The sequence below is a fragment of the Rana temporaria genome, chromosome 8 (genome assembly GCF_905171775.1).
Source record: "Rana temporaria chromosome 8, aRanTem1.1, whole genome shotgun sequence".
Taxonomy (NCBI): Eukaryota; Metazoa; Chordata; class Amphibia; order Anura; family Ranidae; genus Rana; species Rana temporaria.
This window is the reverse complement of record NC_053496.1, coordinates 51191978-51216471: the sequence shown is the minus strand read 5'-3', so window position 1 is coordinate 51216471 and position 24494 is coordinate 51191978. Positions and strand designations below refer to the sequence as shown.

Genomic DNA, 24494 nt, shown 5'->3' with positions numbered 1-24494 from the left:
TTAAAAGGGGGGGGGGTAGGGATTGGGGACGGTAAAACTGACTCAACCTCAGGGTTTTACCAAACCCCAACTTTGTGTGAACGAGCCCTAAGGGTGCCACTGCCGAACGCAACTATGAGCTCATTCACAAGTGCAGCAGGCACTGCTGCTCCTCTGAAAAGTGATCTAAGTGTGTCTGACAGGTGTTGAGGAGGCGATATGTGGCCTCCTTACCACCTGATTTGAACCCACAATTGGTGTGCAATGCGCCTGACTGTGACACAGTAGTACAGCAATTAGAGGTTCAAAACATTTGTGAGGAGGCGACACTTTTAGCTTTTGACTTCTCTCATGTTGTTTAAGTAGATCTCCCCCTCTTTAGAAGCTTGCCGAACAGCACCCGCTGCGTGAGTGTGCCCACTGGTCGGGCAAACTCGACGTCCACCAGTGGCTCGTGATCACCTATTACACAGGCAAAACGATTGCAGGATGCCGGCATTACTAGTAGAAAAAAAAAAAAATTACATAAATCTATTCCCTATTTTGTAGACGCTATAACTTTTGCACAAACAAATCAATATACGCTGTGAGGGATTAGCTCGTGGGGATCACCTTTTCTGAAATCACAGTCTGTAAGCAGGCACTTTCTTTTAAGTCTGGCGGATGCCAGATTTTATTTATAAACGGTTTGCAGATTAAAATAAACAAAACAATAAATTAAATCCTTGCCGTCCGGCGCTAAACTAAACAAACAGGATATCCTCTCTATACAGTGTGGGGCTAGTCCCTGACACCCACAAAACATGTAGTAAAGCAAACCTTTTCAGTCCAGCACTCAGCGCTCCCCTCACTCAGGTCCCTTCCTGAGTTTCAAGCCAGAGCCCTGTTGTGCTCTCTTCCTGGACATTTAAAGTCCAGCTGATTGTGGACTCCAGTGGACCCAAACATCCGGACCGGAATCCTAGCCAGGCCCAGAGGCTGTAAAACCCGGAATGGATTCCGGTTCAGTCTCTCATAATGGAACGTATGCGAGGTGAAATGTACCTATGATCATGTATCGCACCTCGCATACTGTCACATATCCTCCCCCTCTGCTCAAGCCCCTGCGGCTGAGCACTTGACCCAACCATACAGTGCACACGGGAGAGGGCATCTGCATTATTTTGGAGCTTCCCTGGCCTGTGCTCCACCGTAAATTTAAAAGGCTGTAGAGCCAGGAACCACCTTGTCACACGAGCATTTTTCTCCCTGTTATCACACATCCACTTCAGGGGAGCATGGTCTGTGACCAGCTTAAATGACCTCCCCAGTAGGTAATACCTCAGGGAGTCTAAGGCCCACTTAATGGCGAGACACTCCTTTTCTACGACGGCATAATTTTTCTCGTGCTTGTTCAGCTTCCTGCTCAGGTATACCACTGGGTGCTCCTCACCATCCCTGATCTGTGACAGTACGGCCCCTAGTCCCACCTCAGAGGCATCCGTCTGTATAACAAACTCCTGGCTAAAATCCGGGGTTACTAGTACGGGTACCATACAAAGAGCCTGTTTTAACTTCTGAAATGCCCCCTCGGCTTCGGGGTTCCATTTGACCATGACCGACCCCTTACCCTTCGTTAGATCGGTCAAGGGGGCGGCAATGGTGGCAAAATTGGGTATAAAACGCCTGTAATACCCCGTAATGCCCAGGAAGGCCCTCACTTGTTTTTTATTGACTGGTTGGGGCCATTTTTGAATTGCCTCAATCTTATTGGTCTGCGGCTTGACCATTCCCCGGCCAATAATGTACCCAAGGTATTTGGCCTCCTCCAGGCCTATGGCACATTTCTTTGGATTGGCCGTGAGATGTGCTTCCCTAAGGGAATCTACGACCGCTTGTACACGGAGCAGGTGCGATTCCCAATCTGGGCTGTGGATGACCACATCGTCCAAGTACGCCGCTGCATACGAGCGATGTGGTCTCAAAATTTTGTCCATCATTCGCTGGAATGATGCAGGGGCTCCGTGCAGACCAAACGGCATCCGCTTATACTGAAACGAGCCCTCAGGAGTGGAAAAGGCAGTCTTCTCCTTGGCCGATTCAGTAAGCGGTATCTGCCAATAACCTTTCGTTAGGTCTAGGGTCGTTATGTAGCGAGCCTGTCCCAACCTGTCCACAAGTTCGTCGACCCGGGGCATCGGGTAGGCGTCAAATTTGGACACACTGTTAAGTTTTCTAAAATCATTACAAAACCTAATACTGCCATCAGGTTTTGGGACCAGCACTATGGGACTTGACCACTCACTGTGAGACTCCTCGATCACATCCAACTCTAACATATTTTTTATTTCTTCCGCAACTGCCTCTCGCCGGGCCTCTGGAATTCTATATGGTTTTACATTTACCCGAACCCCTGGTTCCGTCACTATGTCATGTTGGATCGTGTTGGTCAGTCCGGGTAAGGGGGAGAAAAAGTCTCTATTTTTCTGCAAGAATGCCCTAACGTCACTTTGCTGTGCTACAGACAGGGAATCCGTGATGGGAACGTCAGGTATCACGGGTATCCGGTCTGTTGGAAGTGGGGACGTGGCCAGTAAAGTCTCTCGGTCCTTCCAGGGCTTTAAGAGATTTACATGGTAAATTTGGTGTGGTTTCCTTTTCCCTGGCTGGTAGACTTTGTAGTTTACCTCCCCCACCCTTTGGACAACCTCAAAGGGACCCTGCCACTTGGCTAAAAACTTGCTTTCTACCGTGGGAACCAGTACCAACACTCTGTCCCCCGGGTTGAAAGTACGGACCTTGGCACCCCGGTTATAGACCCTCCTTTGGGCCTCCTGGGCTCGCTCCATATGTTCCCGTACTAGGGGCAGAACGGCTGCAATTCGGTCCTGCATCAAAGAGACGTGCTCTATGATGCTCCTATATGGGCTGACCTCTCCTTCCCACGTTTCTTTAGCAATATCTAGCAGGCCCCTGGGATGCCTACCATACAAGAGCTCAAAGGGGGAATAGCCTGTGGAGGCCTGTGGAACCTCTCGTATGGCAAACATGAGATATGGTAGCAAAAAATCCCAGTCTCTCCCATCCTTGTCAACCACCTTTTTCAACATACTCTTCAAGGTTTTATTAAACCTTTCGACCAGACCATCTGTCTGGGGGTGGTAGACAGAAGTACGGAGATGGGAGATTTTGTACAATCTACACAATTCCTTGGTAACCCTTGACATAAAAGGGGTGCCTTGATCGGTCAAGATCTCTTTTGGGATCCCTACTCGACTAAACACCTGGACTAATTCCTTGGCAATAACCTTGGCGGAGGTGTTACGCAAGGGTATGGCCTCAGGATAGCGAGTCGCATAGTCCAGGATCACCAGAATATGCTGGTGACCTCGGGCAGATTTCACGACCGGCCCCACCAGGTCCATGCCAATCCTTTCAAAGGGGACCTCAATTATTGGTAGAGGAACAAGGGGGCTGCGAAAATGGGGCGATGGTGCTGACATTTGGCACTCGGGGCACGATTCACAGTACTCCTTGACCTCTGCATGCAAACCGGGCCAGAAGAATCTTTGGGTGATTCTCTCCCGGGTTTCGGTATGTGACAGTATGCGAGGTGCGATACATGATCATAGGTACATTTCACCTCGCATACGTTCCATTATGAGAGACTGAACCGGAATCCATTCCGGGTTTTACAGCCTCTGGGCCTGGCTAGGATTCCGGTCCGGATGTTTGGGTCCACTGGAGTCCACAATCAGCTGGACTTTAAATGTCCAGGAAGAGAGCACAACAGGGCTCTGGCTTGAAACTCAGGAAGGGACCTGAGTGAGGGGAGCGCTGAGTGCTGGACTGAAAAGGTTTGCTTTACTACATGTTTTGTGGGTGTCAGGGACTAGCCCCACACTGTATAGAGAGGATATCCTGTTTGTTTAGTTTAGCGCCGGACGGCAAGGATTTAATTTATTGTTTTGTTTATTTTAATCTGCAAACCGTTTATAAATAAAATCTGGCATCCGCCAGACTTAAAAGAAAGTGCCTGCTTACAGACTGTGATTTCAGAAAAGTGCCCGCTGAATCCACCACGTGTGAGGGATTAGCTCGTGGGGATCACCTTTTCTGAAATCACAGTCTGTAAGCAGGCACTTTCTTTTAAGTCTGGCGGATGCCAGATTTTATTTATAAACGGTTTGCAGATTAAAATAAACAAAACAATAAATTAAATCCTTGCCGTCCGGCGCTAAACTAAACAAACAGGATATCCTCTCTATACAGTGTGGGGCTAGTCCCTGACACCCACAAAACATGTAGTAAAGCAAACCTTTTCAGTCCAGCACTCAGCGCTCCCCTCACTCAGGTCCCTTCCTGAGTTTCAAGCCAGAGCCCTGTTGTGCTCTCTTCCTGGACATTTAAAGTCCAGCTGATTGTGGACTCCAGTGGACCCAAACATCCGGACCGGAATCCTAGCCAGGCCCAGAGGCTGTAAAACCCGGAATGGATTCCGGTTCAGTCTCTCATAATGGAACGTATGCGAGGTGAAATGTACCTATGATCATGTATCGCACCTCGCATACTGTCACAACGCTTATTGCTTTTTTTTTTATATAAATTTTTTGGGGGATATGTATTATAGCAAAAAAAATATATATATATATATATATATATATATATATATATATATATATTTTTTTGTAAATTGTCACTTTTTTTTGTTTGTTTATAGTGCAAAAAATAAAAACCACAGAGGTGATCAAATGCCACCAAAATAAAGCTCTATTTTTGGGGGGAAAAGGACGTCAATTTTGTTTGAATACAGCGTCGCACGATCGTGCAATTGTCAGTTAAAGCGACGCAGTGCGGTATCGCAAAAAATGGCTTGGTTATTACGGGGGCAAATCCTTCCGGGGCTGAAGTGTTGCTTTCCCCCTGAAATAGAACGATAAACACTTCAGTGACTAATATTGAGTCCAATATGCAACAACTTGCATTGTATTTGTCAGTGTTCACCCCTACTAATGTAGTACTACTATGCATCGGAGGTGAAAAGCTACATGTGTGTTTTGGTTGTGGATGCACTGTTTAGAAGGAGGAATAAAGTAGTGGGCCTCCAGCAAGTAATAAAACCCGTCTTATGCCGCGTACACACCATCACTTTATGTGAAGAAAAAAACGTCATTTTTTGTGAAGTAAAAAACAAAGTTTTTGAAACTTCAATTTTCAAAAAACGAAGTTTTTTCACAATGCTCTAGCAAAGCGAGGTTACGTTCACCACTTTTTTCCCATTGAAGCTTGCTTCATAACTAGCTTCTGAGCATCGGCGGGTTTAAAAACGTTGTTTTAAACGTTGTTTTTTGCTACACACGGTCAATTTTTGTGAAACAAAAAATGACGTTTTGAAAAACGACACATAAAATTGAAGCATGTTTTCCCCCAAACACGGTCATTTAAATTGACGTTTTTAAAAACGTCGGTTTTTTTTTCATCACAAAGTGATGGTGTGTACGCGGCATTAAAATTTCTGCTTCTGTGACATCTGAAGAACATAAAAACCAAATCGATGCAAAACAAGTAAATCCAATAAAAGAGCTGAAGCATGCAGACAGCTTTACAACCACCATCAGAACTTAGCAAAATATAAATCAGAGTTGTTGTTTTTTTCTTATCAGTTATAACAAGAAGGCTGCAAGGGATACACCAGGGTTACAGGTTTCTACTGTCACTAAGCTGAGGGAAGATGAAAAGCTCCCCTGAAGACATGAGGCTCTGTCTGTATGTGAAACCACAGGAGGACGAGTGTGGCCTGCAGCTACAACCCGCACTACATACACATAAGTAAACACATAGCTGTACAGGGATCCAGCGCTCAGCGAGGATTCCTTTCATGGAATCACATGACCTTAGATCTGTGCTTTCTGCAGACACTGCAGCTCACACTTAGGAGGAATTCAGCAAAGTAAAAACAGGGGGCCAGATTCACGTAGAATCGCGGCGGCGTAACGTATCGTGGATACGTTACACCGCCGCAAGTTTTCATCGCAAGTGCCTGATTCACAAAGCACTTGCAATGAAAACCTACGCCGGCGGCCTCCGGCGTAAGCCCGCGTAATTCAAAGGGGCGCGTGCTATTTAAATTAGGCGCACGCTCCCGCCCCTACTGTGCATGCTCCGTTTTGAAATTCCCACCGTGCTTTGCGCAAAGTGACGTCATAGCGTACTTTCGTATTCCCAGACGTCTTATGCAAGAAGAAAAAAATGTGAAATTCGACGCGGGAACGACGCCCATACTTTATACAGCACATACGTGGGCTGTGTAAAGTTAAGGCAGCTAAAACGACGACTAACTTTGCGACGGGAAACTAGACTAGCAGCGACGTAGCGAACGTGAAAAACCGCTGTGGATCACCGTAACTACTAATTTGCATACCCGACGCTGGTTTACGACGCAAACTCCCCCCAGCGGCGGCCGAGGTATTGCATCCTAAGATCCGACAGTGTAAGACAATTACACCTGTCGGATCTTAGGGCTAACTATGCGTAACTGATTCTATGAATCAGTCGCATTGTTAGGAAGACCCTAAAACAGAGATACGACGGCGTATCAGGAGACGGCGTATCAGGAGATACGCCGTCGTATCTCTTTTGTGAATCTGGGCCAGGGCTCTTTTTCTATTTTTCACTTATTAAGAGTTCACAAGCATTTTTTTTTTTTAAATACATAAAAAAAAAAAATTTTAAGTGGGTAAATTACATTTTATACACATTTTACATTGTCATGAGTTTGAAGGTTTTCAAATGAATAGGTTCCCTTAACCACTTCAGCTCCGGAGGGTTTTACCCCCTTCATGACCAGGCCATTTTTTTTTTGCACTACTTTAACTGACAATTACATGGTTATTCAGCACTGTACCCAAACAAAAGGTATATCTTTTTTTTCTCGCACAAGTAGAGCTTCCTTTTGGTGATATTTAATCACCTCTGGGCTTTTTATTTTTTATTATATAAAAGGAAAATGCCAACAATTAAAAAAAAAAATATATATATATATATATATATTATATATATATATATATATATATATATATATATATATATATATATATATATATATATATATATATTTTACTTTCTACTATAAAACATATCCCATAAAAAATCAAAATGTCTAAATAAATTTGGGCCAAAATGTATTCTGCTACATGTCTTTGGTAAGTAAAAAAAAATTCCAATAATGCCTTGTACACACGATCGGAATTTCCGATGGAAAAATTCAGACGGAATTTTTTCATCCGATATTTTCCGACCGTGTGTATGTCCCATCGGAAATTCCGACAGACCTAGAAAGAGAACATGTTCTCTTTTTTTTTTTCCCCCCGATGAAAAACATTTCTATCGGAAATTCGGTTTGTCTGTATGGAACTCTGACGGAGAAAAAAACATGCATGCTCAGAATCAAGTCGACGCATGCTCGGAAGCATTGAACTTAATTTTTCTAGGCTCCTTGTAGTGTTGTACATCACCGTGTTTTGGACGGTTGGAATTTGTTGCGACAGTGTGTATGCAAGACAGCTTGAATGGAATTCCGTCTGAGTTTATCTGAATGGAAATTCCATTCGTGTGTATGGGGCATTAGTGTATATTGATTGGTTTGCTTAAAAGTAGGTGTCTACAAACTATAAGATATGTACTGGAATAAAAAAAAAATTAATAATAGTAATGGCGGTGATCAGCGACCTATAACGGGACTGCGATAGTGTGGTGGACAATCGGACACCAACTGACGCTGGCAGGAACTAACTGCCACCAACATCAAACGTGCCATTATTACAGTGATCAGTGATAATACTTTGCACTGTCACTGTACTAATGACACTGGGCAGGAAAGGGTTAACATCAAGGCCGATCAAGGGGTAAATGTGTGCTGCTTTTACTGGAGATCTAGTTGTTTTCATTCCCTGCTTAGCAAACATTGAGATCCCCTGTCACTGTGTGTGTACTGTGTGCTGCTTTTACTGGAGATCTAGTCGTTTTCATTTCCTGCTTAGCAAACAATGAGATCCCCTGTCACTGAACACAGCTTTGTGTTCAGAGAAGATCAGAGCCGATCACGAGGTGCTGGCGGTCAATCATTGGTAGGCACCCAGTGATCGGCATGTGTTGTGACGAATCAATGCACAGCCAGGCCTGCGGGCACCCCCTACCCGGAAAAGCAGAATCACATCTATAAAAATGTACACGATTATGCGCAGCCGACCCGCACTGTAGAAGTAAAGCAGCAGTGCGCAGTAGGCAAGTGGTTAATGCAACAAACCATAACAGGCTGCAAAAGTGCGAAGGAGCCTTAAACAGAAATTAACAAAAACACGATTTCCATAGCACAGCTGATGGGCAAGGCTCACTCAACCTTATCCTGTGGAAGGTACTGCCAACCATCCAGGGCACAGCATCTACATTCATCAATATATATATATATACCAAAAGGCTTTAGCAGCTGAACTTTACTCCACTGACTTGAGGTGGATGCTTTTACCCTTAGGCCCCTTCCACACGGGGACGGATGTGCTTGCAGCGGTCCGCCAGCTCAGCAGGAAATCTCTCCACTGACCTGGCGGATGACAGGTCCCTCTCTGCTCACTGAGCGAGGAGGGGCTTGTCCAGTGCCGCTGTCTCTTATGGAGAGATCGGATGAAAATGGTCATCAGATCTCACTCGATCCGCCATGGACAGATGGCGACGTATTGCCATCCGTCTGATTTTAGCGAACATGTCACCGCTGACATCCGACGTTCCATTGAGATGTATGGAGCGGCCGTTCAGGTCCGCCGAAAAAAACGAAAGGCGGACCTGAACGGCCCGACCGTGAGAAAGGGGCCTTAAAACATGTTGGCATTTGTACCCAACCACCTCACAAAGTCATTATTTTTTGTCCACTTTTCCTACTTGACCTCAAGTTTTCACCCAAGGTCCCTCAGTGAAAAGGAAATATTAAATTTGGGGGTAGCCTAAATTCCTGTACTGATACTACTAATTCTATAGTTCTCCACATTCTCAAGACCTAGGAACTTTCTTTGATCTGGCAACAACCCAACCAAACCCTTTTTTGAACTTCATTGAACTGGCTTTGCTTTAACAGCTAAGGAAAGATACCTACATAACACAAAAACCAGCAAGCGTTGATAATTTCACATTACCTTTTCTCTTCTTGTGAGAGTGCTTAGACTTCTTTCCAGAAGGCTCTCCTGTATCTTCTGAAGCCTTCCTTATCTTAGCCTTTGGCTGGACCTCTTTTCTCCTATGAGGGTAATGGGATACAGATGACATACAGGTTTTTATACAAAGATGATGCTATCGCTAAATTAGGTGTAACAGGGATAGTAACGCAATGCCAAGTAACTGCTGGAGTTCAACCAAGAAGGTGTATGGCAACAGCGGAGAGTTTCAGGGCTCATCCACATATCTGTTCTATAAACGGTTTGGTTCCTTTAGTGACACTGAAGCAGTTTTATAACATACTAGCTGAATACCCGGCGTTGCCCGGTCTTCCTATCTTAACCTTTTGGGGAGGAAAATCATAGTAATATAAATATACCCATCTTTTATATAAGGGTGTAGGTAAGGGTTAATTTAACTGTCATATATTTTTATTTGGCATATAAGTAATATGTGTAGCAGGTATTATTGAAATATCTCCAGGCGTACAGAAGTTATGTGGGAACATACATTTCCCATTGATTTGCATGGGACTTTAAACAAAAACCCCGACCCTCACAAATGGGGGTAGTTAAGGGATAAATTAACTATCCTATAGTTTAAGTGGACATATAAGTAACATGTGACCAAGTGTTATCGAAATATCTACAGCCGTTTGGAAGTTATGAAGTAACATGTATTTCCCATAGAGTTGAATGGGACTTTAAAGAAAAACCCCGACCATGGCAAATGGGGGTGGGTAAGGGTTAAACCACCTATCCTATGTTTGTTGCTGACATATAAGTAACATGTGTGCCAAGTTTCATGTTAATACCTTTAGCCGTTTGGACGTGATGCTGGAACATACATACATATACACACACACACACACGTTGAGTTTTATATATATAGATTTCAACAAAATTTGAAGTGTGTGGTTGCTATAGGCAACAGCTTCACCATTGCCTCAGTTTATGATCAGTCTGAAAGTAATTACACAGACTGCACCTGGTGCACCAATTCGGCTTTGGAGATTCAGCAAGAAAAGAAAAACATGCCACCAATACATTTTTTATTTTTGTGTAATTTTAAAGTGAACAAAGTCAAAAATGTCCTGCAAACCCTCTTGCTTTTGATATTAAAAATTGGCAGTCCAATCCCCTTGGAACCTTCCTAGAACCGGACCCCATAGAATCCAACTTGTCATTGCAGGGACACTTTCTTCTCCAATTACCTGCTGACCGAAAGTTCTTTTCATCAGTAAGGCAGCAGCTGGTCAGATTCTAGGGGACCACCCTTTAGAAGCCAAGTACGTATTTGGATGGTTGGACTGCCAATTGTGTAAAGTCCTCAAATTATATTAGCCAAGTATATCCCAGGTGCATCAAAACAGTGAAGGGGTTAACCTGTAGGAGGCGCTAAAGGGGTCAAGTGTTCCCTAATGTGTGTTTCTTACTGTAGGGGGGCGTGTGACGTCACTGATCGTCGTTTCCAATGACAAGGAACAGACGATCAGTGACAGGCTCGCTAGGAAGCACAGGGAGGTTTGTTTACACTTACCTCTCCCCGTTCTTCAGCTCTGTGACCCGATCGCAGGACACCATCCCGCGAGCGCGGTCACGAAGCTCAGGACTGGGTCGCGAGCGCCGCGCGTACCTGTACGTCCACATGCCCAGCCGTGCCATTCTGCCGACATATTTAGTCGTGCGGCGGTCCTTAACTGGTTAATTTGCTAATGTCACAGTGGGTGGGCTCGGGGTTCAGTGCTCTTTGCCCCGAGCCCAACCTTTTTGAAGCCAATCAGAGCCTCAAGCTCTAATCATGCTTAATAAAAAAAAAAAGGCCTAGAAATCTATGTGTCCAGTGTCTCGTATGGAGATTAGGGGACGGCACCCCTGCGCCCCTTATGAAACAGCCGCTACTGTTTAGTAACATGTTCTTACTCTTACAATAAACATTTCATAAGAGAAATATGGAGACTGTCACACCCGACAACCTTTGAGAATACCAGTTGCCTTTCCATTGGCATCAATATTTCTCAGAGCAAGTATGCAGATTGGTAATGTCAGAGGTCCTTATTTGCATACACATTTTAGGTTTACAAACTGTAGTGGATTGAAGAGGGCCAGCTTGGGAACTAGAGCCCAATAAGGTCAACCTCCAGCATTCCCTTGTTTATAGGTTTATTTTAATTTATGTTAACCCATAGCAGCCAGGCAGAACATATCTTGCATCAGTGTGATTTGAGCAGAATGAATGAGAATTGATTACTGAACAAGGCCCTTTATGTTTATACATTACAACCTATGAAATACTGCTACAGAAATATCAATGTTTGCATTTAACTTAATGAATAAGTGATATGGGCAACTTACTTGTGATGGAAATTCAGTTTGTAGGAGCATTCTGGACACAACCCTATAAGAAGAGCATTTAAATGTATCAGTCATTATAATAAAGAGAGAGTTTTCTTCCTGTGGTTTTTAACCACTTAAGGACCGGACCAATATGCTGCTACATGACCCAAGGGGTTTTTACAATTCGGCACTGCGTCGCTTTAACAGACAATTGCGCGGTCGTGCGACGTGGCTCCCAAACAAAATCGGCGTCCTTTTTTCCCCACAAATAGAGCTTTCTTTTGGTGGTATTTGATCACCTCTGCGGTTTTTATTTTTTGCGCTATAAACAAAAATAGAGCGACAATTTTGAAAAAAATGCAATATTTTTTACTTTTTGCTATAATAAATACCCCCCCAAAAACATATATAACATATTTTTTTTCCTCAGTTTAGGCCGATACGTATTCTTCTACCTATTTTTGGTAAAAAAAAAAAATCGCAATAAGTGTTTATCGATTTGTTTTGCGCAAAATTTATAGCGTTTACAAAATAGGGGATAGTTTTTTTGCTTTTTTATGATTTCTTTTTTTTTTTTTTACTACTAATGGCGGCGATCAGTGATTTTTTTCGTGACTGCGACATTATGGCGAACACTTCGGACAATTTTGACACATTTTTGGGACCATTGTAATTTTCACAGCAAAAAATGCACTTAAATTGCATTGTTTATTGTGAAAATGACAGTTGCAGTTTGGGAGTTAACCACAGGGGGCGCTGTAGGAGTTAGGGTTCACCTAGTGTGTGTTTACAACTGTAGGGGGGTGTGGCTGTAGGACTGACGTCATCGATCGAGTCTCCCTATAAAAAGGGATCACTCGATCGATGCAGCGCCACAGTGAAGCACGTGGAAGCCATGTTTACATACAGCTCTCCCCGTTCTTCAGCTCCGGGGAGCGATCGCGACGGGGCGGCTATAAACGAATAGCCGCCCTGTCGTCCCGGATCGCTCCCCGCGGGAATCCGACCGCCGCATGTAGCGGGGGGAGGTCCCGATCGGACCCCCGACCCACGTCTAGGCAGGGACGTACAGGTACGCCATTCTGCCGACGTATATCTACATGCGGCGGTCAGGATGTGGTTAATACGCTTTCTGTGCCTGCTAATATTTTGTCTTAGTGGTCAGGAAATAACAGTATTTTACAAGTGTCTTTTGTAAAAAATGTATTTCTATTACTAAGATATAAATATCTAAGATATAAGTACTAAATATACAGTACTGTATATCATTTAGGAAAAATCACTCACAAACATGTCACAGTGTAGACAACTTAAATAATTAATGTTGCAGGTTATAGGACACACAGGGGGGGATTTACTAAAACTGATGCACTCAGAATCTGATGCAGCTCCGCATTGGTATCCAATCGGCTTCTAACCTGGCCTGTTCAATTAAAGGAGTTGTAAAGGAAAACAATGTTTTGCCTAAAATTAAATGTCTGCAAGGTAGACAGACAGAATAGTGTAATGATTCTGTTAAAAAACAAGTAAATATCTATTAAAATTCCTTCATCTATATCACCTCCGGCATTTTAGTTTCTGTTCTCTCATTCACTTCCTGGTTTGCGGCGCTCGTTCATGCAAGAACTACATTTCCCAGTATGAATTGCGGCACGCCCAGTAATTCACACCTCCTTGAAGTCTCCAACACGTAGAGAGCGTCCTGCCGCACAGATGTAGTTCCCAGGAGGGGGTGAACACGTTACTGACCACCGCAGTAAAGCCTCCCTTCACGGTGGTCAGTAAAAAAAAAAATCAGACAAGCAGGAAATTAACAGAACAGAGAAGAAATAGAGCAACTTCTGAGCAAAAACGAACAATGAGGAAGTGAAAAGAGGAATGTCTGCAGGTAAAGGATGCTTATTATGAAAAAACTGACCATGGTGTCAGGGCTCAGCTCTGCCCTCCCCTATGGTTTACATAGGGGAGGGCAGAAACTGGCAGGATCAACCAGGTGTTACAGGAAACCAACTCACACAGCACAAGCACTGTGCTGTATAACATGCTTTAACCTCTTCCCATCCCGCATATAGTCAAATGACAGCCACAAGGCATCTCTGCCATCCTGGGCAGCCGTCATCGGCTCCCGTCGCATCACTCAGGAGCCGATGCGCGTGCCTGGCAGCCGCAATTTCAACCAGGCACCCGCGATTGCCAGTTACAGAGCCAGGGACGTGGATCTGTGTGTGTAAATGTGGAATTAAACACCCATGGCTGATTTTTACCTATCACTCTAACATCATACATCTTGTTTTTAGATTTAATTTAATGTAAAAACTTATCTATACAAAAGAAAAAAAGGAATATATGCGATTTATTTTGTTTTGGTCTGTAAATGTAAAACTTACATTTTAATGACTGTGGGGCAGCAGGATAGACATCCCACAGATTTGGGATGAATGCCCATCTACATTTTATTAGAAAAGGAAAGGAAAAACAGCAGGGGAACAAATACCCCCAGGGCCATCTTGTTTTAACAGGTGAAGGACAATTTAGTGGGAGCAGATGGTTCTCCATCGCTGCAGTGTATATATTTTACGTAGCTAGGAGTCCAGTGTAGACAAGTCAAGCAGTCATACGCTTTAATCCCATTACAAAGAAAGACTAAAGAAAAATAAATATAGTCTTTTCCATGTTTATCATACAACTGCTGACTCTTAACACAACAGTTGCCTATATCTCCTTCTGATGAGCTCATTTTGACAAAACATTCCCTACAAAGGCTTTATTGTGTTCTTCATTTATTATAAACAGGATGAATGTCACATATTCATGTCACAGTCTTAAAAGGAAAATTCGACTTTGTCAATAAGAAAAAAAAGACTTTTCTTGCTTTTTATGTCCCAAAATTCCTATATCCTCACAAGTCATGCAACTGGAGCCCTGCAACGGAAGATCCGTACACTGGTATGGACCAGCGGCTGCAGAAAGAGCCTGTGCATTGCACCCATGATCCATTAATCTTAATTTCAGTGCTTGGAAGGCTTCAATGCAATGCTTTATTTTTTAGAAAACAGTGGACTAAACCTGGCCAGACGAATTTCAAATTAGTGTATGACCGCTCCCTCTTTAACAGAAGTCAATCATCAAAGAGAGTATGTTGGAAAACGTTTGTCTATGAGCGGCTCCTGCTTCTTACTAGTGTATTCTGACAATGTCCCGATGGAGAGGATTTCTCCATCCATCTTGATTGAGTTGGAGGTGGCATTTCCATTTTTTTTTTTTCCTTAGCCTGCCGGCTAAAGGAAAAAAAATAAATAAAAATAAAAACCATCGGTCTATGGCTAGCTTTAGCCTTTAACTACTTCAGTCCAGGGCCATAGTAAAAAGACGACCTCCAGGTGGCTCTATAAATCCGGGAGGCCGTCTTTTTATGGCCTCAGGTCCTCCGGCCACTGGGGGGCGCCCGGCGCATCACCGCAATGTCGACGCGCGTGCCTGGCGGCCGCGATGTCCGCCAGGTCCCCGGGATCGGCAGTTTTAGAGCAGGGACGTGGAGCTCTGTGTGTAAACACAGAGCTCCACGTCCTGTCAGGGAGAGGAGACTAATGCTGTGTCCCTTGTACATAGGGACACAACATCGGTCACCTCCCCCAGTCAGTTTCCTCCCCCCACAGTAAGAATCACTCCCAGGATACACATTTAACCCATTCCTCGGCCCCTAGTGTTAACCCCTTCCCTGACAGTCACATTTATACAGTAATCAGTGCATTTTTATAGCACTGTACGCTATATAAATGTGAATGGTCCCAAAAATGTGTCAAAAGTGTCCGATGTGTCCGCCATAATATCGCAGTCCTGACAAAATTTGCAGATCGCCGTATTACTAGTAAAAAAAAAAAAAAAAAAAATCAGACTTCTATCCCCTATTTTGTAGCCACTATAACTTTTGCGCAAACCAATCACTATACGCTTATTGCGATTTTTTTATTATTTTTTTTTTACCAAAAATATGTAGAATACATATCGGCCTAAACTGAGAGAAAAAAAATGTTTTTTTTTAAAAAAAAAAATGGATATTTATTATAGCAAACAGTAAAAAATATTGTGTTTTTTTTTTTAAATTGTCGCCCTTTTTTTGTTTATAGCGCAAACAAAATAAAAAAAAAACGCAGAGGTGATCAAATGCCACCAAAAGAAAGCGCAATTTTAATTTAAATCGACACAGTGCTGAAAGCTGAAACTTCAGACTGGGCAGGAAGGGGGTATATGTGCCCAGTAAGCAAGTGGTTAATCTCCTGGATTGTTTAGGTAGGTCTTTACTCTGCATAACTATTGGTACATTTTGCTCATACAAAAGCAACAACTTGAAAGTGGATGGATAACAAATTAGATTTGAGAATGAAGATGAGATTTAGTTTGCTAAAGCCCTGAGCATCCTAAAAAAAAAAATTTGTTTTCTCTAGTAGGCTAGTATAGTAGCAGTATACTGTAGCAGTATATCTACTATGGGGCGGTTCGACAGTGGTTAAAAACAAAACAATGGCATAATAATTATGATTTATGTGAATGAATTATGGCAATTAACACTTCTCTGTTTAGTGTCACTTCAAAACTGATCTGCAGTGGATCACTTTTCAGTGCAAGGACTAAGCAGTCGCTGTCAGTCGTCCTCCCGAATGCCTTTTTTTCTGCATGGAACCATGTGCCACAACTATGAACCAAGCACTTGGCTCATGGACGCAGCGTGGCCCCATTGATCTGAATAGCCAAGTTTGACAGGTGGTGACACCTGTTGACTCGACATGTTGTGTTAAATTTGCCATGGCACAAAGTATTGCAGCATCCTCTGGCTGCTGTTTAGCCTTTAAGTGGGCAGTTGAAACAGCCAGTTTTTACTGCCGCCTGCAGGAAAGAAGCCTTAAACCTTTGTTGCATCTCAGCACTGCTGATGCCCTGCAGCCTTTTTGCAGCCACTTCCTGTCTACATGTACTCCAGCAATGGCTACATGGCATTTTTGGAATGGGTTTTCTTATGGTGATAACAGTGAACCATGCCTGTATAATGTGTGTTGAAATAGCCACACATCTATCAGGAGCACGAGGGACAGACTGACAACTCAAAAGCACAATTGTCAGACAAGGACAGAATGTTGGGCCCCTTCTACAGGAAGTGCCTGGACAAGCCGTGTCATTAAACCCAAAAAGCTTTTAAGTGTCTTATGCGTACCATACAGCAGGAGCTTTTCATCATTACATCTGGTCAGGGGTGACATCAGCACACACGTCTTCAGCGTCAGACTTCCTGCTTGCTCCTCCCCACCATGTCTCAGCACGTTTGGGGACTACCTTTTGCATGTCATATGACTGCAGTATATGGCATTTGGAAGCGTTATACTAAAATGTACTATAAAAGACTTTTACTGATGACCCACAAAAGTTGTCTGAACGGGTTTAATGACACTTTAATGGCAGGATTACAAGGCATTACGTTAAGAAGAGCTGCAGATTTAAAATGCTGAAAATTCCATTAACATGTTAACGCTTATAGTAGATTGTAATGACTGGGTTTACATACTGTATAAGTTGAGGAGTGTGGCAAGCTATAGTTGCCTGGCAACAACTGGATGGGGTAACTTACTCAGCTTTACAAGAGCGTTCTTCTTCTCTCCATGTTCTATATACCCAAAATTGACCTCCCAGCTTTTTAGGCCTTCCTTCTCATCACAGCGCTTGTTTCCACAAGAGAACTGACCTTAACAAAGAAAAAAAAAAAAAGAAGTTCAACAGTGCAGGTATGTGGAATTTAAAGTTAAAGCGGAGTTCCGACGTAATTTTTTTTTTTTAGTCAGCAGCTACAAATACTGCAACTGCCGACTTTTAATAAATCGAACACTTACCTGTCCCAGGGTCCAGCGATGCAGGGGAACAAAACCCCGCTACTCTCCCCCTCCTGTCCGCGCCGCCGGCATCACTACTGTGAGCGCGCGGCTGTGGCTTCACAGCCGGGCACACATTGCATATGCGCGAGCCACGCTGCGCATTGTGACTGGCCAGGCAATCATCTGGGACCTGTGATGTGTCCCAGATGATAGTCGAGAGGGGGGGGGGGGGGGGCAGGGAGAGGTGACCTTCCTTCCGGTTCCACAGTGGCCTGGGAGAAAGTGGGAGCGGAAACCCTCTAAAGAAAGGGTTTCTGCCCCCCCAAAAATGGCATGTCAGGGGGTCAACTTTCCTTAAATCGGAAGTTCCATTTTTGGGTGGAACTCCGCTTTAATCTAAACCCAAGAACAAAAAAAGTAATACATTGCAGTTTACCAGTCTTTTAGATTCGATGGCTGCATTCGTTTTTTTATTTTTGGGCTTTTTTCCTGCCTGGTGATTCTGCCAGTAACACACTTCCTGTCCAATTCTGGTGCAGAAAATCTAAATTATTTACATATACAAGCATAAATGGGTGCTCTCAATTCAACAGGTTGTCATCCAGCACCTCAAATACATGAATGAAATAGTGTAGAGAATAAGTGCAACTCACAAAATTGGCAGTTTATATGCATACATGTGGTACTAAAGTATACAAATATTTCAATGGGCACAACTATACAAAATAAACAATTGTAATGTACAGCATAGAAGTATACAACTGTAGTGCAGCCCTATATGAACCAGATGTGCCCAGGCATACAATGCTGTGAAAAAGTATTTGCCCCCCTTCCTGATTTTATATTTTTTTGCATATTTGTCACAGTTAAATGATTCAGATCATCAAACTAATTTTAATATTACACAAAGATAACCCGAGTAAATACAAAATGCAGTTTTTAAATCATGATTTCAGTTATTAAGAAAAAAAAAATCTGTCCAAACCAGCCTGGCCCTTTGTGAAAAAGTAATTAAGCCCTAAACCTAATAACTGGTTGTGCTAACCTTGGTGGCAACAACTGCAATCAATCGTTTGCAATAACTGGCAATGAGTCTCTTACATCGCTGCAGAAGAATGTTGGCCCACTCTTCTCTGCAGAATGTTTTTTGGAGGATTTAAGGTCGTGCCACAGCATTTCAATCTGATTTAGGTCCGGACTTTGACTAAACTGTGTTTATTATGCTTCAATTTGTGAATGAACGGCCTGTCCAATCATTCTGTGCCGCTGAGGCTGCAGAGATGAAGATTGAGGGCTGTGTCCTTATTTTCCTTTCTCTGTCTCAAAGGTGGAACATCAGAAGTCTGTTTAGACCCCTGATATCTCACTAAAGCCCCTTCGGTGGGGCTCCTAAAAAAAAAAATGTAATGGAAAAAAATAATAAAATAAAAATAAAAACTACTGAGACCAGAGACCACTAGCGGAACTGCCAGGGTCGCATTTGTGTCTGGGCCCTGGTGCTCCGCCACCATAGGACCCCCCCCCAAGACAGCAAGGAAAGGGCCCTTTGCAAAACATGTGAAAGGGTCTCACAGTTGCAAGAGGCAAATACAAGAGGCATATACACATGTAGTTGCAGGGTGAGGAATGCCTCAGCTGCTTATGACTGGCGGTCCACATCGACAGCTTCCTGGCAGGATAGCCCAGGTGGGTTCAGACTACTATCCAAACATGCCTAAAGGCTGATTGCAACTGTTATTTTTGTATAGGTGAGCCAATTTAAAGAAATATTCATATACTTTAATCTATGCAGTTGAACTACCAATTGTGTAGGTTGTACTTATTCCCCACACAATTTCCCTAAAGGTGACAATTTTCATTCACTCCACTGTACCTATGCAGCAGTAGTTTTGTTGACCTAGGACAAAAAGCATGTTGGTACAAAAGAACACCCACCTCTCTCCATAAAAAGAGGGAGGTGTTCTGCAGTCCACAGAGGGAACTGTACAGAAAGAGAACTCAGGCCGTTATGAGCTCACTGGATTTCTGGCAGAATCAACAGGTATATTTTGCACATATAAAACAGATTAACATACACAAAACAATAAATAAAAATTTGCTCCCTTGCTGATTTAATTTTTTTCGCATATTTGTCACACTTAAATGATTCAGATCATCACACAAATTTTAATATGACACAAAGATGATCCGAGTAAATACAAAATGCAGTTTTTAAATGACGATTTCAATTATTAAGGAAAAAATGCTGTCCAAACCAGCCCGGACCCCTAAACCTAATACGTGTGAACCTTGGCGGCGACAACTGCAATCAAGTGTTTGCAATAACTGGCAATGAGTCTCTTACATCGAGTGGGCCAAAATTCTTCCACAGCTTCTCTGCAGAACGGTTTTCTTCCAGCCCAAAAGGAAGCCAATAAAAGAGCTTTTTAGGTTTATGCACATTAATGGTTCCCAAAAACATCACTTGACTTCTTGAAATAGTAAAATCAATTTACAATGTAATCACCAGATGTAAAGAGAGTATTATCTTCAAAGCAACTAACCTGATGACCTGTATTGGTGAGGTAGCATATTATTGTAATGCCTTTTCCTTATTGTAAAACTACCCAATTCAAGCCTAGCAAAGGCAAAAACAAATTTTAATGCGCAATTTTACTTTATACCCAGGAGGAAAAAAGACGGTCTATAAAAAGGTACATATGCCATGGCTACAAGCAGATTGAACCAGAGTTTGAAATGTATTTAGTCGATTACAAAATTGAATGTTCTTCAATTACTGTAACAAATGATAACAAGAGCAACATAGATGTTTTCATTACATCCACCAATACCCAACATAGGGGGGACTGCAGCACTCCGTGAGCGTCACTAGCAGGAATTTGTCAGCTGCTAGATCCACATCCTGCGGTAAGAGGAGAAATCACAGTTCTTTCTGGAAGATTAACCTGAAAGTGCTTCGGCTTAAGCAGCTAACAGGTAGCTCTGCAAGAACCCCCCACAAGCTTTACGTCTGCAGCATATGCTAGCCTGTAATACCACATGATCACATGACCATCTACGACATCACAAAGTACAGATTTCACAGCAAGTCTTTTCCTTTTAAAAAGGTGGCAGAGTTAATCCGTGATACCTTGGTGTCTCCAACTCTGATGCAGCCTGGGTAATACGGCACAAATACGCACACATGGGACCCTATAACATCATACCAGTCCATGCCAAGGAATGACCTCTTCACTGACACGACTGACATTGTCATACATCTGATCCCATTAGTTACACCAGCCCTATGTGCGCAGGTGTCTAATCAGCTGTCAGTCTGTGCGAGAGCTGAACTACTGCTTCCGCTAATAGGGGGTGGGGGCTCATTTACACAAGCAGGCCTGTGACACCAATGGTAACCAATACCATTCCAGCTTTCCTTTTTCTACAGCAGGCTAGATCAGGGGTGCCCAACCTTTTGAAGAGCGAGGGCCACTTAAGCAACTTGGTAACCAGTCGAGGGCCACGATGAGCATAGTGGACGGATGACAGGTCACGGCTACTCTATAGGCCCTCTGATCTGCCTGTCTATCATGCGGGTTAGCTGAACTTTGCCATAGACTCCACCTATGGCAAAAGCCGGCGCTGTAGAGGACGCATTGGCTTATGGGGCTCTGCCCCACAGCTGCTTTCTTCCTCCAACACCAGCTTCATTAACAACACTGATGCTGCGGTATGGCGGGCCGGCAACCTGCGATCTGGGCTTGCCAACCCGCCATTCCAAAGCAGGAGGTCGCGGGCCACATAAGAGGGCTCCGCGGGCCACATGTGGCCCCCGGGCCACTGGTTGGCCACCCCTGGGCTAGATAGTTATAAAGAGTTTGAGTAAAGTTATCACTAATTATCTTGTATAATAATACAAATTTAGAGTGATCTCCATGTTTGCTGGGATAGATGCACTTGTACCAGCTGGTTGAAATTTTGAAAAGAGTGGGTTCCCCTTGGATCAAACTGTTGAGCCGCATGATCTTATAGGCTCATTCTCACTACGTGCAGCGACCTGCATTTTTCCACCCTGGATAAAAACGCAGGTCACCACTAGAGCACAAAGAAAACAATTACAGTAAAACCTTGGTTTGAGAGTAACTTGGTTTGAGAGCGTTTTGCAAGACGATCTAAATTTTTTAATTTACATTTTTTAATGAATTTTGACTTGCTAAACAAGCAATGTCTTGATATACAAGTATGACTTATGATATACACAACGGAGTATAAAAGAGAAGAGAGGCACCTCTAAGTGTAGCAATAGGGTTACATCTAATGAAGGTACAACATTTAGCAACATATTGCTACACTAAGGCCCCTTTCACACTGGGGTGGTTTGCAGGCGCCATTGCGCTAAAAATAGCGCCTGCAAACCGACCCTAAACAGCGGATGCTGTTTCTCCAGTGTGAAAGCCCGACGGCTTTTACACTGAAGCGGTGCGCTAGCAGGATCACTCCAAAAGTCCTGCTAGCAGCATCTTTGAAACGGTGAGAAGAGCGGTGTGTTTACCGCTCCTTCCCATTGAAATCAATGGGAAACCGCGGCTATATCGCTGGCAATGCACCTCTGCAGGGGCGCATTGCCGGCGGTATTAACCCTTTGTCGGCCACTAGTGGGGGTTAAAACTGCACCGCTAGCAGCTGAATACCACGGCAATTCCGACGGTATAGCGGCGGTCACCGCACCTCCTGCCCCAGTGTGTAAGGGGCCTTAAAAGCGCATCTTTTCTCTGTTATACTCTGTAGCTCCTGCTGGATTTTGCTTCTAATCCGCTTGTGGATGGACATTTTATGGTTAGACACTCTATTACATTGCTATAATCTTTTTATATGGACTTTAAACTGAAGGACCTATGAATAAATGGTTGTGGAACGAATCATTTGAGTTTCCATTATTTCTTATGGGGAAATTTGCTTTGATATACATGCGCTTTGGATTACAAGCAAGGATTATAACCAATTATGCTCGCAATCCAGGATTTTAATGTATTTTTTCTTCTGTGCTCTGTTCACACTATAACAGTGGTGCGAAGTGCAGTGTGTTGCAGAGCGGAAAAATTCAGCATGTCTGCATTTTTCGGCAACACACTGGATCGCAATGTATGTCACTGCAGAGCAGCGCAATGCACAGTACTGCCATTTATAGACATTAATAAAGTGACACTTAAAAATAAAATTGGGGAAAAAATGAAAAAATAAAAGCAATGACCTGTGCTTATCTGCTGGGGAAGAATCCAGGTCATCACATGTTCACACTATTTGTAGTAACCTGCGTTTTTCCCCAAACAGGTCACACAGAAAACAATAGTTTCCTATGAGCCTTGTTAACAACACCATATTTCAGTGTGTTAAAATGCAACTTTATAGATCAGATATGTGACCAAGGAGGAGCGGCCGTATGCATCTCCTAGTTTAAAGCGGTTGTATACCCGCAATCCTTTTTTTTTTTTTACATCTGCAAGGCAAAAGGCATAATAAGCTAGTATGCACAGCATACTAGCTCATTATGAAATACTTACCTTGGAACGAGGTGTAGAGAACTTGCCTGGTCCACGCCGAGCGAGATGTCATCTTGCCTTGGCGTGTCTTCCGGGTATCGCCGCTCCAGCGCTGTGATTGGCTGGAGCGGCGATGTCGTCACTCCCGTCCATGCGCACAGGAGACTTCATTCCAACAAGGTCCGGCGGCCGCCAGGCCTTTAGCCGAGGATCCCCGCTGCGCATGCGCCGCTGCAATCAGCGGCGCATTGCGAGGGGAATATCTCCTAAACCGTACAGGTTTAGGAGATATTCTTTATACCTACAGGTAAGCCTTATTATAGGCTTACCTGTAGGTAAACGTGGTAGTAAAGTGTTTACTACCACTTTAAATTCTCCCACGTGTATCTGATTTTGAGGGGCATGGGAAGCCCATAAATAAGAAGTGTTCTTTTAACCTAAAGAGATATAGAGGTTGATTTACTGAAGGCAAATATACTGTGCACTGCAAGTTGTGCTAGATCTGAGGGAAAGCTCTGCTAATTTCCACCATCCAATCATGTGCAAGCAAAAATGCTGTTTTTTATTTTCCTTGCATGTTCCCCTCAGATGTACAGCGACTGCACATACGGTGCACTTATTATTTTATTTGCCTTTAGTAAATCAACCCCATAGTGTTCCTCATAAGTGTATCCAAGTTATGTTGTCACTTCAGAAGTCAATGGTGATCAAACTGCGATATAGCGACATTTTCCAGCCTAGCCTAAGCTTTCTAACACTGTGCAACTGTACGTGAAGAGCGTCTAATCTGATTATACAAGAAAGACACTTATCCTGTTTAACATTTGACTTTTTAACTACCACCTGATAATGTCAACTAAGATTATCAAAGGGGGTTGGGAGGAGAATGTAAAAAAGCCAATGACTTCCAAGGATAATGAATAGGAACACCCAGAGGAAAGATGTCTGGTGACAGACAGGCTGTAGAAATGCAAAGTAACAAAGGGTTACAGTGCAGAGGCTTTCCTCTACAGTAAGTCCCCTACTTATGAATGAGTTCCATTCCCGGAGCTCGTTCATAAATTTAACTTGTTCGTAAATCCAGAAAAGCTCAAAAAGGCTGCATTCGCTGATCAGTGTGTTCTGGTGAGGGGAAGTACAGCGATCCGTCAGTTTTTTTCGCTCTGGCCGCTGGGTTGGATGAAAAGAAAAAAATAAATAATGAGTGTGTGTAGCCAGCTTTATTGGATTGGACATGCGAACACATGTTCACATCTGTGAAAGTTCAATCAACGTATGTATGGGACTAACTGTACCCTCAAGGGTCCCCACTGCAAGGCAATTCGTTTTTTTACAGAGTTCAGCTTTAACCACTAGAGGCCCGCGCTATAGTGAAATGACGGCTACAGCGCAGGCTTGAAAATCCAGGAGGACGTCAATAGACGTTGTCCCCTTTGCATGCGCAAACGCGTGCGATGTGATCACCGAGTCACTGAGACTTGTGGATCACAGATCCGTGTAAGGGGTCGGTCCCGGCCCCTTACCACGTGATCAGCTGTCAGCCAATGACAGCTGATCACAAAGGATCGGTAATCGTTTTTCGATCACCGGCGTGTTTACAAGGGACATCGGTC

The 24494-nt window shown here is 43.5% G+C and overlaps 1 protein-coding gene across 2 annotated transcripts in view; it reads right to left on the bottom strand.

Annotated features, from left to right (window-relative positions):
* The window catches only part of LOC120946931 (protein FRA10AC1), a 69444-nt gene that overhangs the window by 7691 nt on the left and 37259 nt on the right, over positions 1 to 24494 (bottom strand). Inside the window, exons 9-11 of one of the 2 annotated variants that reach the window (XM_040361766.1) lie at positions 17119 to 17232; positions 11517 to 11559; positions 9140 to 9244 (exon numbers count right to left, since the gene is read on the bottom strand). In XM_040361766.1, the coding sequence (XP_040217700.1) occupies positions 9140 to 9244; positions 11517 to 11559; positions 17119 to 17232 (262 nt within the window). The remainder of the gene's footprint in view (positions 1 to 9139; positions 9245 to 11516; positions 11560 to 17118; positions 17233 to 24494) is intronic. The other variant, XM_040361767.1, reaches the window with a different exon arrangement.